The sequence below is a fragment of the Porites lutea genome, chromosome 14, assembly GCF_958299795.1.
Source record: "Porites lutea chromosome 14, jaPorLute2.1, whole genome shotgun sequence".
NCBI classification, from domain to species: Eukaryota; Metazoa; Cnidaria; class Anthozoa; order Scleractinia; family Poritidae; genus Porites; species Porites lutea.
The window spans coordinates 13,279,030-13,292,191 of NC_133214.1; the positions used below are offsets into that span (position 1 = coordinate 13,279,030).

The 13,162-nt window shown below is 36.5% G+C and overlaps 1 protein-coding gene across 1 annotated transcript; it reads right to left on the reverse strand.

Annotated features, from left to right (window-relative positions):
* Positions 1-510: 510 nt before the first annotated feature.
* On the reverse strand, positions 511-13,104 carry LOC140924196 (MPN domain-containing protein-like). Its single transcript, XM_073374233.1, has 14 exons — positions 13,018-13,104; positions 11,253-11,485; positions 9,753-9,899; positions 8,530-8,601; positions 7,403-7,734; positions 6,527-6,651; positions 5,883-5,985; positions 5,255-5,351; positions 4,827-4,899; positions 3,747-3,823; positions 2,943-3,111; positions 2,039-2,199; positions 1,373-1,465; positions 511-706 (listed from the first exon to the last, which is right to left on the reverse strand). The coding sequence occupies exons 1-14, from the start codon at positions 13,022-13,024 to the stop codon at positions 629-631; spliced, it is 1,767 nt and encodes a 588-aa protein (XP_073230334.1). The 5' UTR covers positions 13,025-13,104; the 3' UTR covers positions 511-628.
* Positions 13,105-13,162: the final 58 nt, after the last annotated feature.

The following is a 13,162-nucleotide window of genomic DNA, read 5'->3' on the forward strand; positions in this document are numbered from 1 at the left end:
CTCTGTTAGAGCACAGCCCTGAACCCTATATTATAGGGTCCAATATATCTAAATACACATTCTCCATATTGATCTCTATACATTCCCTTAAAGAATTAGCTGAGAGAATTTGTTGAGAGCATTTTTCTTTGGTGACTATTTTATTCATTCTCATAGTCCTTTCTCTTGATTACATGTAAGTTATTGTATTGATATCGTTTGGGGAAAATTGATCTTGATCACTCTTAGGGTTTAAAGGATTAACCCTTGCACTCCTACACTAAGATGAATTAGATGAATTTTCATTCCAACTTTATATTGAATCTGTGGACAAAATCCTTTGATGTTAACCTTGAAATGAAACCTTTTTGGTAGATCTTTTGCTGATTTAATTTTTTGATTTTACAAAAGAAATTTGGAATTCTTCCTTTACTTATAGTTCATCGAATGAAAAGGTTAACATGCCCTCTAGGAAATGTTTAAGGTAAAAGTCAGTTTAATACTAGGATTTACAGTTTTGCCAACGTCTATCCATACCCTGTGAAAGAACTTTTTAACACTTTTATGTTACAGAACTTACACAACTACTACTAAAAAATAACTTACTGTACAAATGAACTAAAAAACTATTTTTTTAAACAGTACTGTGCTATGTAAGAAGTGTGTTGATGAATTCTAGAAATCTTCCATCTGTCTGGTCTGTAGGGAATTTCTTTATCAAAGATGACTGAAAGAAAAGCCAAAATTTTGTTTTAAAAAGTGTATCATTATAAATATCATAAAATGTTGGGTTAACTGCATCATTTTAAACTGTTCCTCCTGTTTACTCTTGAATGTCTTTAATAGTAGACCCGACTTCCAAAGAGGAAGATGTTAATAGATCCAGTATGCTTTTAAACTTTGCTTTAGACTTTTATCAGCAAAATTCAAGGAAGGACCAGAGAAAATCTGAGTACTTTTCAAGCTTAATGCATCCCAATTAGTTCAAGTATATGTTCCAAGTTAAAATTAAATTCACGTTAAAAATTTTTAACCTAGGTAAGGTTTATTCTCAATTTCCTTTGTCTCCTAGCCCTAAGTCATGAATAGTTAGGGCTAGGAGACAAGGAAATTGAGAATCAACCTAGGTTAAAAATTTTAAGCTGAATTTAATTTTGACCTGTAACATAAAAAATATCAAACATAAGAAGGAAGGTTTTTTAAAAGCCTTCATCACAATCTTAAAATTATTGGTAATTCCTTTTTTCTCAAGTCGTGAAACAAAAAACTAAAAATTAATATTGAAGGTCTTTCTCAAGAATGGATAAGCCTTGCATTATTGGTTTCATTATTACATGTACTATGTAGGTGTAGGCATCGAAAGAATGTTTTTTTTCGTTGCTACCATTCTTACCTTTACTTTGTCCAAGAAAGTTTGGTTTCCATGCCACAAGTTATGAAAGTTGATAGTGTCTGGACTACCCTTGTAGAAACTCCACATCCATCTCTGCAAACAATAGACGAAATATGACTTGTACTGTACTTGTTGTATTTACCTGGTAACTTGAAATCTTAGTGACCCTGCCCTGTGAGGTAACCCACTTGAGGTGGGGTAACTTGCCTGCCCATGTAATCTCTCATTTTTAATTTGATCATGTTTACATGTAGGTGGGGTGACCCTCCCAGGTGGGATGGCTGGTCTGCCAGACCGGGTACCCTCTCAGCCTGGGTATAATTTTGCCAGGTATATGTTTCAAGGTGGGGTACCCATACATGCCATGCAGCATTAAAAGGTTACAGCAAGCCAAAGATCAGCAAGTGAGAGAAGAGGAGCATTAACCCCCAAAACATCTTTGCCTGCCATTTTGTGTTTACGTGCTTAGAGACCATTCAGTAATCTTGAGAAAAAGCACCCCAAGATGGTGGGGTTGTAAGGTTACATCTAAAAGACAGGTTTTTTTTACTTCACCCGAACGGGTTACCTCAGCAACCTGGGGTCCCCCACCTCCATGTAAACAGGCCGTTAAGCATATTTTTACAGTATACTGGATAGCTGTTGAGCTCAATTCTCTATACATACCAATTCATTTAGCAGATCTTGAGTAAGAAACTGATCTTGATGTGTACTTATATTCATGATCATGGGAACTCCTAGTTTATGGGTTTGACCTTCTGGCGAAGCTTGAACCCAGAAAGCTCGTACAGTTGACTCTTTTGTTGGTCGGTAATTATCATATGGAGCTGTTAAAAATTTATTAAAAAACAAAAATTAATAACCAAAAACTGACTAAGTGACACAACAACAAGACATAATGGAATAAAATGGGGGAACATTGTCCACAACTGGCATTGGAGATGACCTCAACAGTGTGACCATGAAGCATTTAAGCTTATTGTGTACCCTGCGGTAGTTCCGCACCAGATTGGACTAGTTATAGGCAGATCTGAAACTTACAGTCATTTTTTTGTATAACTGTAAGAATGCCATGTTCAGTGGGATTGAGCCTATTGTTTGGTAGTTTCGCCATCTTCTCTTCACCATTGAGGTACAGTGTAAACAGCTCTAGCCCATAGATAGATGGGGCCTAACCTCTCATAAGCTCCTATACATGTAGTTTCTGTTAGGTCTCCTTGCCACTTCTTTTTTCTACTTATCCTATTGTATTTGTAATTCATTTTCTATTACTATATGGAAAATGTTTTAGTTTGCCAGCCATTTTGTGTTTACACACTTAGCTGCCTATTAGCAACCAATCAATACCTGAGCTAATTGTTTGCCAGCAGGAAATTGCAGAGTGTAAGTTCAAATCTTGACAAAGCCATATTAATCTTTGCACATTTTTTTGTTTAGTTTTTGCTTTTTTGTTTTTCCCCTTCGGTTTGTTTCCCTTTATATATTCTCACTGCTGATCCCTTACAGCATCCTTCACAAGGATTTTGTAATAACATAATATCTTTTGTAGTTCATGTACATTTGTACTTACATACTATCATGCCAAGACAAGGGCCATAGGAAGACGTTTCATGTTGCAATATTTTCTGATACTTGAGCTGATTCTGGATATCTTGTAGTGATGGATCTGGTTGATAGGATGGGTGACTGTGATACCATCCAACAAGAACAAGACCTCGCTGTGCAATGGCATTCCGCACCTGACCACAGAAAGAAAAAACTGTGTTAAGCAGTTTACACTGTACAAGTAGTAGGATGGTTTTACAGGTAAAATTGAGATTTCAAACGGCTAAAATTATAAGGCCACAACAAAAGTGCTAGCCTGAGGGAAGTGGAACAAACTGTCGGCGGGTTATCAAGTTTTAACTGCAAGCTGTCTTATGGGGAAGCAAAATTTGCCTACTGTAGATAAAGTAAAATGTTAGCCAAAAAGGATGATGGTAAGCTAAAGCCGGCATGACTTCTCTGGGCTAGCAAACCTTGCTTACCTGAAGGGCAAGGATTTTAAACTATTAAATTTTCATCTCACCTTGTGGAAGGAGGTGTTTGCCACAGAAATTAGACTTATAAATCAATATTATTACATGTATTTTTTTTACTATTTGTACTATTGTTAAGGACATGCTTGTTCAGCTTCAGCAGGATTGTATGGTACACTGTATAGTGGCAATGTACAGTAAATCATGAAAACATCTGTGGTATAATGTAGTTTTTTTTACAATTCACACTGCTCTTTTTCTTTAAGACTACACTGAACGTAAAGGCTGGCATAAAATACACGTGACTGCCTGTAGTTTTTATGCCAACAGAACATTTCTACATGTAAAAAATTTACCTCTTCTTCCACCTTGGGTGCATTTTCTTTATCAGCAAATCGACAGCGGCATGGAAAAGCCTGCACAATCTTCATGTCTGCATGATAATTATAAAGAAATAATGTTACATGTACATTGGCATACAGTAGAAACCCACGACTAAGAACCTGGATCTTTTCTAAGTTAATCTTTGGGAAACAGATTCTTAGGCAAATGGTAATAAGCACAAATTCAGGCTCTATGGGATCTTAAATAGGTTCTTATTTTTTGAAGAAAAAAAAATATTTACATGTTTAGTGTAACTAATTATTGGTATTCAGCTTATACCTGTATAAAACTTGCATACTATAATTATTATTAGTATTAGCAGTTGGAGTGATAAGGCATCTCCAGTATGTCTTCAAAAAGGATCCTGAATGTTAACTTATCATACGCTCACATGTACAAAATTTTAAGTTTTAGGCTATGTAACAGGTTCTTGTTAGAATAGGTGCCTAGCTAACCAGCAGATTTTAGACTAACAGGTTCTGTAGGGGGTTGTAGTGCACAATAGAGAGTCTCCAGATTTTATATCTCCGGGGTTGGCATGTCTGGTGTATTCATTTGAACAAACACACACCTTTAGCACACTTTTGAATTGTGGAAGTACATGCAACTGAACCTCCACTACACTTGGCAGACAGTCCATACATTGACTCTTATTTAACCCTCTCTACAGCCACTTTCTTCTGTCCCCAAGGTAGCCATTGTGGTTCAACTGTACGTTACACCTCTATGTTATTCCTTGTTACACATCAGGGTAAAAAATGTATATATAGGGCCACACTTGAAAAGCTCAAGTTTCTAACAAGAATGCCCCACAAAATAAAACTATGTCACTTTTCAATTCTATGGAGTTACTCTTTGCAAAAAAATTAGCAATCCTTCAAACTCATATTTACATGCTGTACATGGGATTCTTGTACTTTACCTCATTCTTTTAAACAAAAGATGAATAGCACTAAAAATTTGAGTGGTCAACTGGCCCTCTTCTTCTTAACGTTATTGCTGTTAATATAGTAAGTATAAGTTCAAACTATTATCTTAAGAAGCACACTTACGATGGGTTTGTGGGTCAAACTTTCCAGCAAGATATCCTACTACTTCACTTGATGTTAGATGACAATGGTAATCCTGTGGATTTGATTGTAGAGGTAGCTGCTGTTAATTTTATTTTACTTCTGTAATCACAAGATAAGAGTAAGAGTATCTCTAAGCTTCAATCACGATCCTTTCAAAATTGCCCCAAACTGAAACTTAAGAAAACACAACTGATATTCAGTGCTGTATCTTTTGTCATCTCTAATATAAGACAGTGTTCTCTAGAAATGTAAACTTTAGTTATCTCTCTTAAATTTAAGACTGGCTGATACATTTCAAAACAATATTATAGATCATACAAGTATGCATGACTGAAATTTAGTAAATGTGTTAATTACACAAACTCAATGCCTATCTTTGTTAGTCTGCTGAAAGTGCTGACACTCACCATAAGCAAAAGACAGTTTGTTGAAATATCTACAGAAAAAGGCTGCATTTTCCCAAGAGCACTAAAGTTCATAAGTTCAACCAGAGTATGTGGATCGCTATGGAACATAAAATAATGCAAACTCATTAACTCACTGACAGTATAATAATGATCACTTAAAAATACTGTAATTAAAGAGCCTTTTTTATCATGTTAGAAATTAAACCACTTGTAGACTGGCAGGAACAAAACACAGGTCACAAGTCATGGGTCACAAGTGCAGGTCAAGATAAGCAGTTTCCCTTTAAGCTATAACTCAATTTCCGATTGCGAGTTGTTTGTTTGCCATAGCGTACAGATAAAATTATTTACTGGTATATATTATGGTACTCTAAGCTGTACTAATTAAGTGACCTGTGACCTGCATCTTAAACACTTAAGAGGACAAAATAGTTATCAATTAAAATTCTCTTTCTGTAAGTTACTTTCTGTAACACCCTTAAATTGAGACTGAGATTCTTTTGTTAATAGCTTTGAATGGAGATACCAATATACTGACACAAAACCCAAAAGATTCATTTGGTTACTGAGTAAAGAGTAAATAACAGAAAATAACTCTCATTCACTTGCAATGAAAATTCCCTCTCACCTATCTGGAGTCAATGCTGTGTACTTGACTGATTGCCGTGTTCTAACAGCCAGGCGTTTTCTTCCTACTGAAGCAGGGGGTGATGATAATGGACTGGGCAAATCTAGAACAAACCAGCCATTAAAATAATATTATGTCAATCACTGATCAATTTTTTCTATGAAATTAATTGACCATGACATTAACCTGATTCTGGTGCCCTCAATTACCTAATAATACAATACACATAATACACATGTAAGACATGTGTACAATGGGCTGCAATCAGTTAAAAAATGAAAATAAAACTGCTTACATGTATGTACATGGCAAAATAATCACAACTTTTACATCAGGAAAATTACTATAGATTTATTATTTACAAAATATTGACAGTTTTTTCTGTCCATTTCAGTTGAATTTTCTCAGAAAACTGCATGTGCAAGAAAGAGAAAAACAAATTTTGCCACCATCAAGTCATTTCCATGGTCTGTACTTTGATTGATCTTAACTCTCAACCAATCAGCATGCGTGAAAAATTCCTCAGTTACAGTGTACATATTGTAAAATTATTTTTTTAAAGGATTTTACAAAAAGAAATTGAAATGTTTTGCCAATTTTTATCTTTGGACACTATAAGCAAGAATCTGACATTCTGATCTTACCCACAGGACTTTTCAGTGATACCGAAGACTTTGATGACATGGTCGGAGTCAAGGCTGTAGGTGAGAACCGTGTTGTTGACTTTTGTGTTGGTGGTGGGTGAATGTAGCCAATGTTTGGCTTTCGCCTGTTAAAAAAGAGGAACAATGTAACATTACCACACAAAGTTCAGTTATTCTAGCAGGGCTGCGACTAATACAGTTGCCAATGAGACTGACATTATTTTTCTCCTTGACAACTAAGAATTCTGGTTTAGTAGCCACTTTGGCGAACAGATTTCTCTATGATTTAAATTTAAATTTAAAGAGTAAAGTTAAAACAAACATTTCATCTTATCTTGCTTATAAAAAATGTGCCAAATCGCATAAACCAAGCCAGTTTACCTCCAAATTATACCGACTTAAGCCCGTGAAATATTCCAACAATCATAGATGATGGATTGCACATACTATGAGCTGCCTAATCAAGCCTTCCTAAGGGGCTTAGGGTGAGGAGATTCCAGAAACTCCGATACTCAGGCTACTAGAAGTAATAAATTAAATTATTATAAATTAATGCTTGTAAATACGTTTAGTGGTGGAGGGCAAAAATGTGTAGGAAAGGAAAGAAAAGCAACTTGCTGCATTCAAGTTAATTCTTTCAAGTGGGGGTCATGTAGACCACCTGAGGTTTCACCTAGACCACATGCTAAATTTATTCATTATATTTATCTAACATCGTTTTATATTTCATCTGTCGCGTCAGGAAGTTGTCTTTGTTGGATCATTGACCCCAGATGCGTATCTTATCTGGAACACTGTACATGCAGGATTTAATTGGCCAAACAAAACATTCACATACAGTACATAACAGAGAAACATCAACAATCTGAGCTTTACCCGCGGCCGGATGAACCTTTAGCTGGTTTCTTCACCTCTACAGGGAAAGAGATGCTACTTGTAGCAGATGAGCTTGGTCCTGAATTCTTTTGTACTGGTACAGAATGATGGGTGGTTGATGGTACATGTGCATGTGTTGGAGAATGGACATTAGCCGACCCTGTGGATAATGATGTGGATGATGATGATGATGGCACACTTTGCATGTCTCCATGACTACTCGATGATTTGCTTGCTGGGGTCTTGCTTGATGTAGGTGAAGCCAACTGAGAGCCTCGGAGGGGTGTTTCTTTCTGTGAAGTCAATGATGAACTGTCTTTGCTGGGTGATGGCTGAAATTTTTTATAACAAGTCAAAAAATATTAACATATTAACCCATTCGCCCCCGAGCCCCCAGTAACTGCCTGTGCAGATCCAAATCCCGTAATCTACTGCTTGTCAATATATGCACAGAAATTATTGTGTCTTTGTGTAAGAGATAGGGATCATTGTCATGTTCTTTGTGATGTAACTCAACAGCTCTTATTCACTTGGTATAATTATCATGCGCCAGCCATTTTATGGACTGAAATTCAGCCATTTTCAGTGAACACAAGTGCTCTTTTTGTGGCCATAATTATTATGGCCACAAAAAGAGCACTTTGCCTGTGGGACCAGTGCAGGAAATCCCAAGCAGGTAACATGGCTCCATCTTGTCCGCTTGGGTAGTCAGTCACCACAAAGAATTTGCTTCAAATTGCCTTCTCAGTAGGCCGAATGGGCGATTGACTCAGAGGCCATGAGGGCGAGAGGATTAATATTGTTTTAGTAAAATCCAACTAGTTGCTCAAAATATCGAGACAAACAACTTTATAATTAGCTAGCAAAACGCAATTCATCCGCCATTGTTTTGATTTTCAAAGCTGGTGCTTTTTGCTACTAGGGGGCTATAACATATAGCCTAGTAGTAGCTCAACCAATCAGAATGCAGCATTGATAATAGACCACTAGTTGGATTTTACTGAAAAACATTATTCATGATTATTATTTTATTTAGTAGTGTCACGGTGAAAACAATGAAATTTGACATAACCTGTGTTTAACGACCCTGAAATATCGTCATATGCAACATCCTTGACTATACTTACAGACACAGATGAATGCTGTTTCCTGAACCAAGTAGTTTTGAACTGGTCCAATTTTTTACCCTTGTACTTGACCTTCAAATAAAAATGGAAAAAATAAATGAAAAATTATTACATTGTACTAGTCTATCAAATGTAAAGCTACATGTAATGAGCAGCATACTGTGAATTGTTGTAAGTGTTCATAATGATTTTTCTTGTTCGCAAAGCCAGGGTGAGTTGTAAAAATAATACTATTAGAGTTGTATAGCTGTAACTGGTACATGGATGAATCTATTGTTTTCTGTTTTGCAAGGCTCAATCATCAACTCAATTCTTGGCAAACAGTTCATTTTACATGAGTAAAATCCCTACAAATTGGAAAACAAATATGCAGGCTTGTAATACACTTGAACATCAGTGTCAGAGAAAATTGAGATCTTGAACAAGATGCCATGGTTCATTTATTAACTTTCATAATAAATATTTTATTTTGTTCACTTTCAGTTTTTTAATAGCGCTGGAGTGGTACGTCTGAAGTTCAAAATCGTCTCACTACAGGAAGTTCTCATAACAGAACCACATCGTTTTAAAGCTAGAAGGCGAGGCGAGCACTTAACGCAACCTGCTCAATCTTAATTTGTTTTTCCTGCCAAGGTGGTGGCATCCTCGCTCAGGGTCCAGGCATATCTTAAGGTCCCTAATACTTACTGAGGCCTTGATTATTTAGGATATCACAAAAACCGAATCTAATAAATGTTTTGTTATACATTGTTTTGAAGAAAATAACATATATATAAGACTATATATTTTGTAACTTTAGCTTGTTTTTCAGTAATTCTTATTTATCCACATAGTTCATTTAGTTACTTTACAATTATTATATTATCTGTTATGACTGCTGTAACCTTTCCTCTCCACCTGCCTCGTCTAGCTTTTGCTATTTGCGGGTGGAGATGGCAAATGATGTGCATGAAATAAAGTATAGTGTGAGAGTTAACATACACACTGTCGCAAGGAAACTGAATTGATATTGCTATTCAAAATCATGCATTGTACGTATCCTACAGATTAGTCAGTTATCTGCTAGCAGATAACTAAATAATCTGATTTCCAAAATTAGCTGTAGGCCAATGAAAAAACAGCTCATGAGTACAATGTACAATAAAGTATAACAAAAAAATTGTACTTGGTTAGGTTACTGCATGTAGAAAAGATAATGACAATTGAGCAGTTGATTCACTCACAGAAGCCCATCCACAGCCTGATTTCTTGGAAGGATTGACAAGCTTTTTGCAGTATATTGCCCATGCAGATGGTGAATTAAACACCTGACTAGCTTCTGGCCATTTTATTCTACCATCAGGTTGGAGATCAGCTACAAACTTTTGACCCTTTAACAAAATAAATTGGTACATATGTAATAACAATAGTAATTATTATTAATTACCAATGTGCTTAGACTGGCAAGTGCTGAGGTACAAATTTAGGTATCAATTTAGGTATCTGGGAAAATGCCCACCTACCCTTCCCCTAACCCAACATTTTACCCCACGTGAGATGCAAATGTTAACGTTGAGTTAGAGGAGGGGTAGGTGGGCAGTTTCCCGGAAAGCTAAATTGATCCCATTGTCCTAACACACCTAGGAACTATTAAAGTGCTTCAGTAGTGTTAACCCTTTAAGCTCTAAGAGTGATCAGCATCAAATTTCTCCTTGTAATGTCAATGCTTTATAAAAAACAGTGGTCATGAGAATTACAGACATGATCACACAGGATGAATTTCCTTGACATTAATATATTTTATCAACTTCTCCCCATTACTTCTGTAGAAAATGAATAGTGGCAACAAATGAGAATTCAAATTTTGATCTTAGGGTTTAAAGGGTTAATTAACAATTATCCCTCGAGCCCGAATGGGCTATTGACTCAGAGGCCATAAGGGAGAGAAGAATAATATTGTTTTAGTAAAATCTAACTAGTTGATCAAAAATATCGAGAATAAAAAAAATTAGCTACTTAAACTAGACTTTAATCCTTTTTTGCTGCCAAAAAGCCGGCACTTTTCTCTACTAGTGGGCTATAACATATAGCCTAGTAGTAGCTCAACCAATCAGAAAGCAGCATTGATAATAGACCACTAGTTGGATTTTATTAAGAGATCTTAGTCTTAACCCCTCCCAGCCCCCACAACCCTCCTACCCCCAATGTTTTTTCAGCTGTCTGCCTGTTCAGAATAATTTTTCCTGTACTATTGACTTATGTTTGTTGCATGGTTTATAGTTCTGTATGGTTGGGTTGTGTAGTTCTGCTCTCTCAGAAAAGGCAATAGCTAGCTTGAGGAAGCAAGACATCACAGGTAAGTTGTCTCTACATTTGAAGCACCACTGTTAAGTAGAAAGGAGCATTACTCCCCTTTATTTTAGGAGTCTGGCAGAATCCCGTGGGAAAATGTTTTGGGCAACCAGAGAAAAATATTAAACGTGAAAGTGGCACCTTTAATCACCAAACATTGCTATATTTGATATCACAATGCTTTCATGAAATAATGAGTGTTGCATAAAGTATATGACAGATTTATTACCCTCTTTACAAAAAAAAAATTTTTCTGTGGGTAAACAAGACGTTTGTCACAACTAGACAGGGACTTACACCACTTACCAGAGCTGCTGAAGAACCCTGGAGCTGTGCTGTATAAATGATATTTTAAACAATAATAGATAGGTTACAATGTATAAGATACATACCAGGTAATCAATAGAAAGGCATTTTTCACCAGGCTCAATGACTCCATCATCCATCAACATACCAAGAGTAACACCTCGTCCTGTTAACACTGATCGGGGCTTTCTTCTTCCCTTGGGTTTGGCAACAGATGCTTTGACGTCTTCCTCTTGCTCCATGTCATCACCATCTTCATCATCTTCATCCTCTTTCATGTCTTCATCTTCTTCAATGTCGTCAATATTCTCTTCCATTGCTGTAGTGGTAAAAATTGACAGAAAGAAACTATGCTTGAATGCCAGAATGGCTGTTGTCCAACAGTACCAGCAGACACCCTTAGAATTGAGGATGATAACGACTACGAATACGAGATTGGCCTTCAAGTTTTTTTTGCGTATTGGAAAGTCTAATTGTACTTTTGTTCAACAAAAGAGTTAGCAATGTTATCTTTATAGAAGGAGGTTGACCCCTCTCCTGATTGCAAAATGATGAAACTTCCGACACTTGATGAATTGTTTCCACTACATCAACATTCTTGCTAAACTCCTTGTAGAATGACGACGGCTATCAAGTTTTCCCGCCAAAAATGATGCTGATTCACACGCATGCACTACTTAGTATCATAAAAATCTGGTACTCGTAGTCATCCTCATCTTAGAAACTGAAGCTCTCTAGTATTTTGAGACTGTCAACTTACTTTTGAGGTGTACTGTAGTTTTGATTGGGGGAGGGGAGGTTACTCTAGGAATTTTGCCCCAGAAGCGTTTTCGAAGGATTTTTGGTTTGCTTTTTACCGTGTCTCTAAATAGAAGGACAAGGGCGGAGTTGATTTTTTGAATGGCTCCAGGAGGGGATCACAAACACAAGATTGTAGGCAAGTCAGTTGAGCCAAAATAAGCTACATGTACAGGTGTACAGTGTCTCCAGTATTTTTGCAACTGGTTGTAGCTCCAGGCAATTTGGATGAACTTTTGATTGAGAGGTACAAGGTTTTGGAAGCGGAGCAGTACGATGTTCTGAGAGAATATGGCCCAACCACTGGAGATGTTCAAAAAATTATTGATCCCATCATTGTCCTTGTGATCTATACATGAAGGAGACACAGTAAACGGCAAACTAAAAGTCCTTCAAAATTATTGCTGAAAATACCACTTCTGAGCCTATGGGTGACAACCACAAAAAGGAAAGACAGCATTTATTTGGCATTGATTAATGTACATATTAACCGATATATCACTACAGATTGAGCAACCAGTAAATACAAGAATGTGTGGGTGTCCTGTGACCGCACTTAGTAGTAAATAGACCAGAAATGATTAAACAAAATTTATATCGGAGCAGTTTTAGAATACACAGTCACTTGTCTAATTGTCATAAAGATAGATCCTATTGCTACAAAAAAAAAACTGCATTGGCTGGCCAGGCATTATCCCAATGTGGAATAATAAGCTCATGCACTGCGCATAAAAGTTCTATCCTTTAACACGCGCGTAAACTGAGCTGTAAATGAGCTTCTTTGCAATTGGTAGAAGGAATTTGCCTCACATTAACACAAACTTTACTTTAAATTGTGCCGTTTACATCAGCAAGCTTCCGTTAAGCCTTAAACCTTATTCTAAGGTGAAGCTTGGCAAAATAAAAAAGTTAATTAGTGAACGAGTTAGTATGCACAGTCTGTATTGCTGGAGGTAAAGTAAGCTTACATGAAATGAACAGGGCTGAAATCTATTAATTTCCTCGAACAACATAACTACTTTCACTAATAACGAAATTTACATTCAGACTTACCGTTCATTAAACGAGAATTAGCCAAAGCTTCGACTCCACAAACAAATTAAAACAACGAGTTAAACTATCTCTGCTTCACACATTCACCACAAGACCAGGCTACAAAACAGTAAGCATCGTGCTGTAGTTTCCGATGTATTGTAAT

Coding starts and splice junctions, on each gene's coding strand:
- LOC140924196 (XM_073374233.1), bottom strand. Junction 9,900..11,252: donor GCCTTTCTATTGATTACCTG/GTATGTATCTTA, acceptor ATTTTGTTAAAG/GGTCAAAAGTTTGTAGCTGA. Junction 1,466..2,038: donor AAGATCTGCTAAATGAATTG/GTATGTATAGAG, acceptor TATTGTTTGCAG/AGATGGATGTGGAGTTTCTA.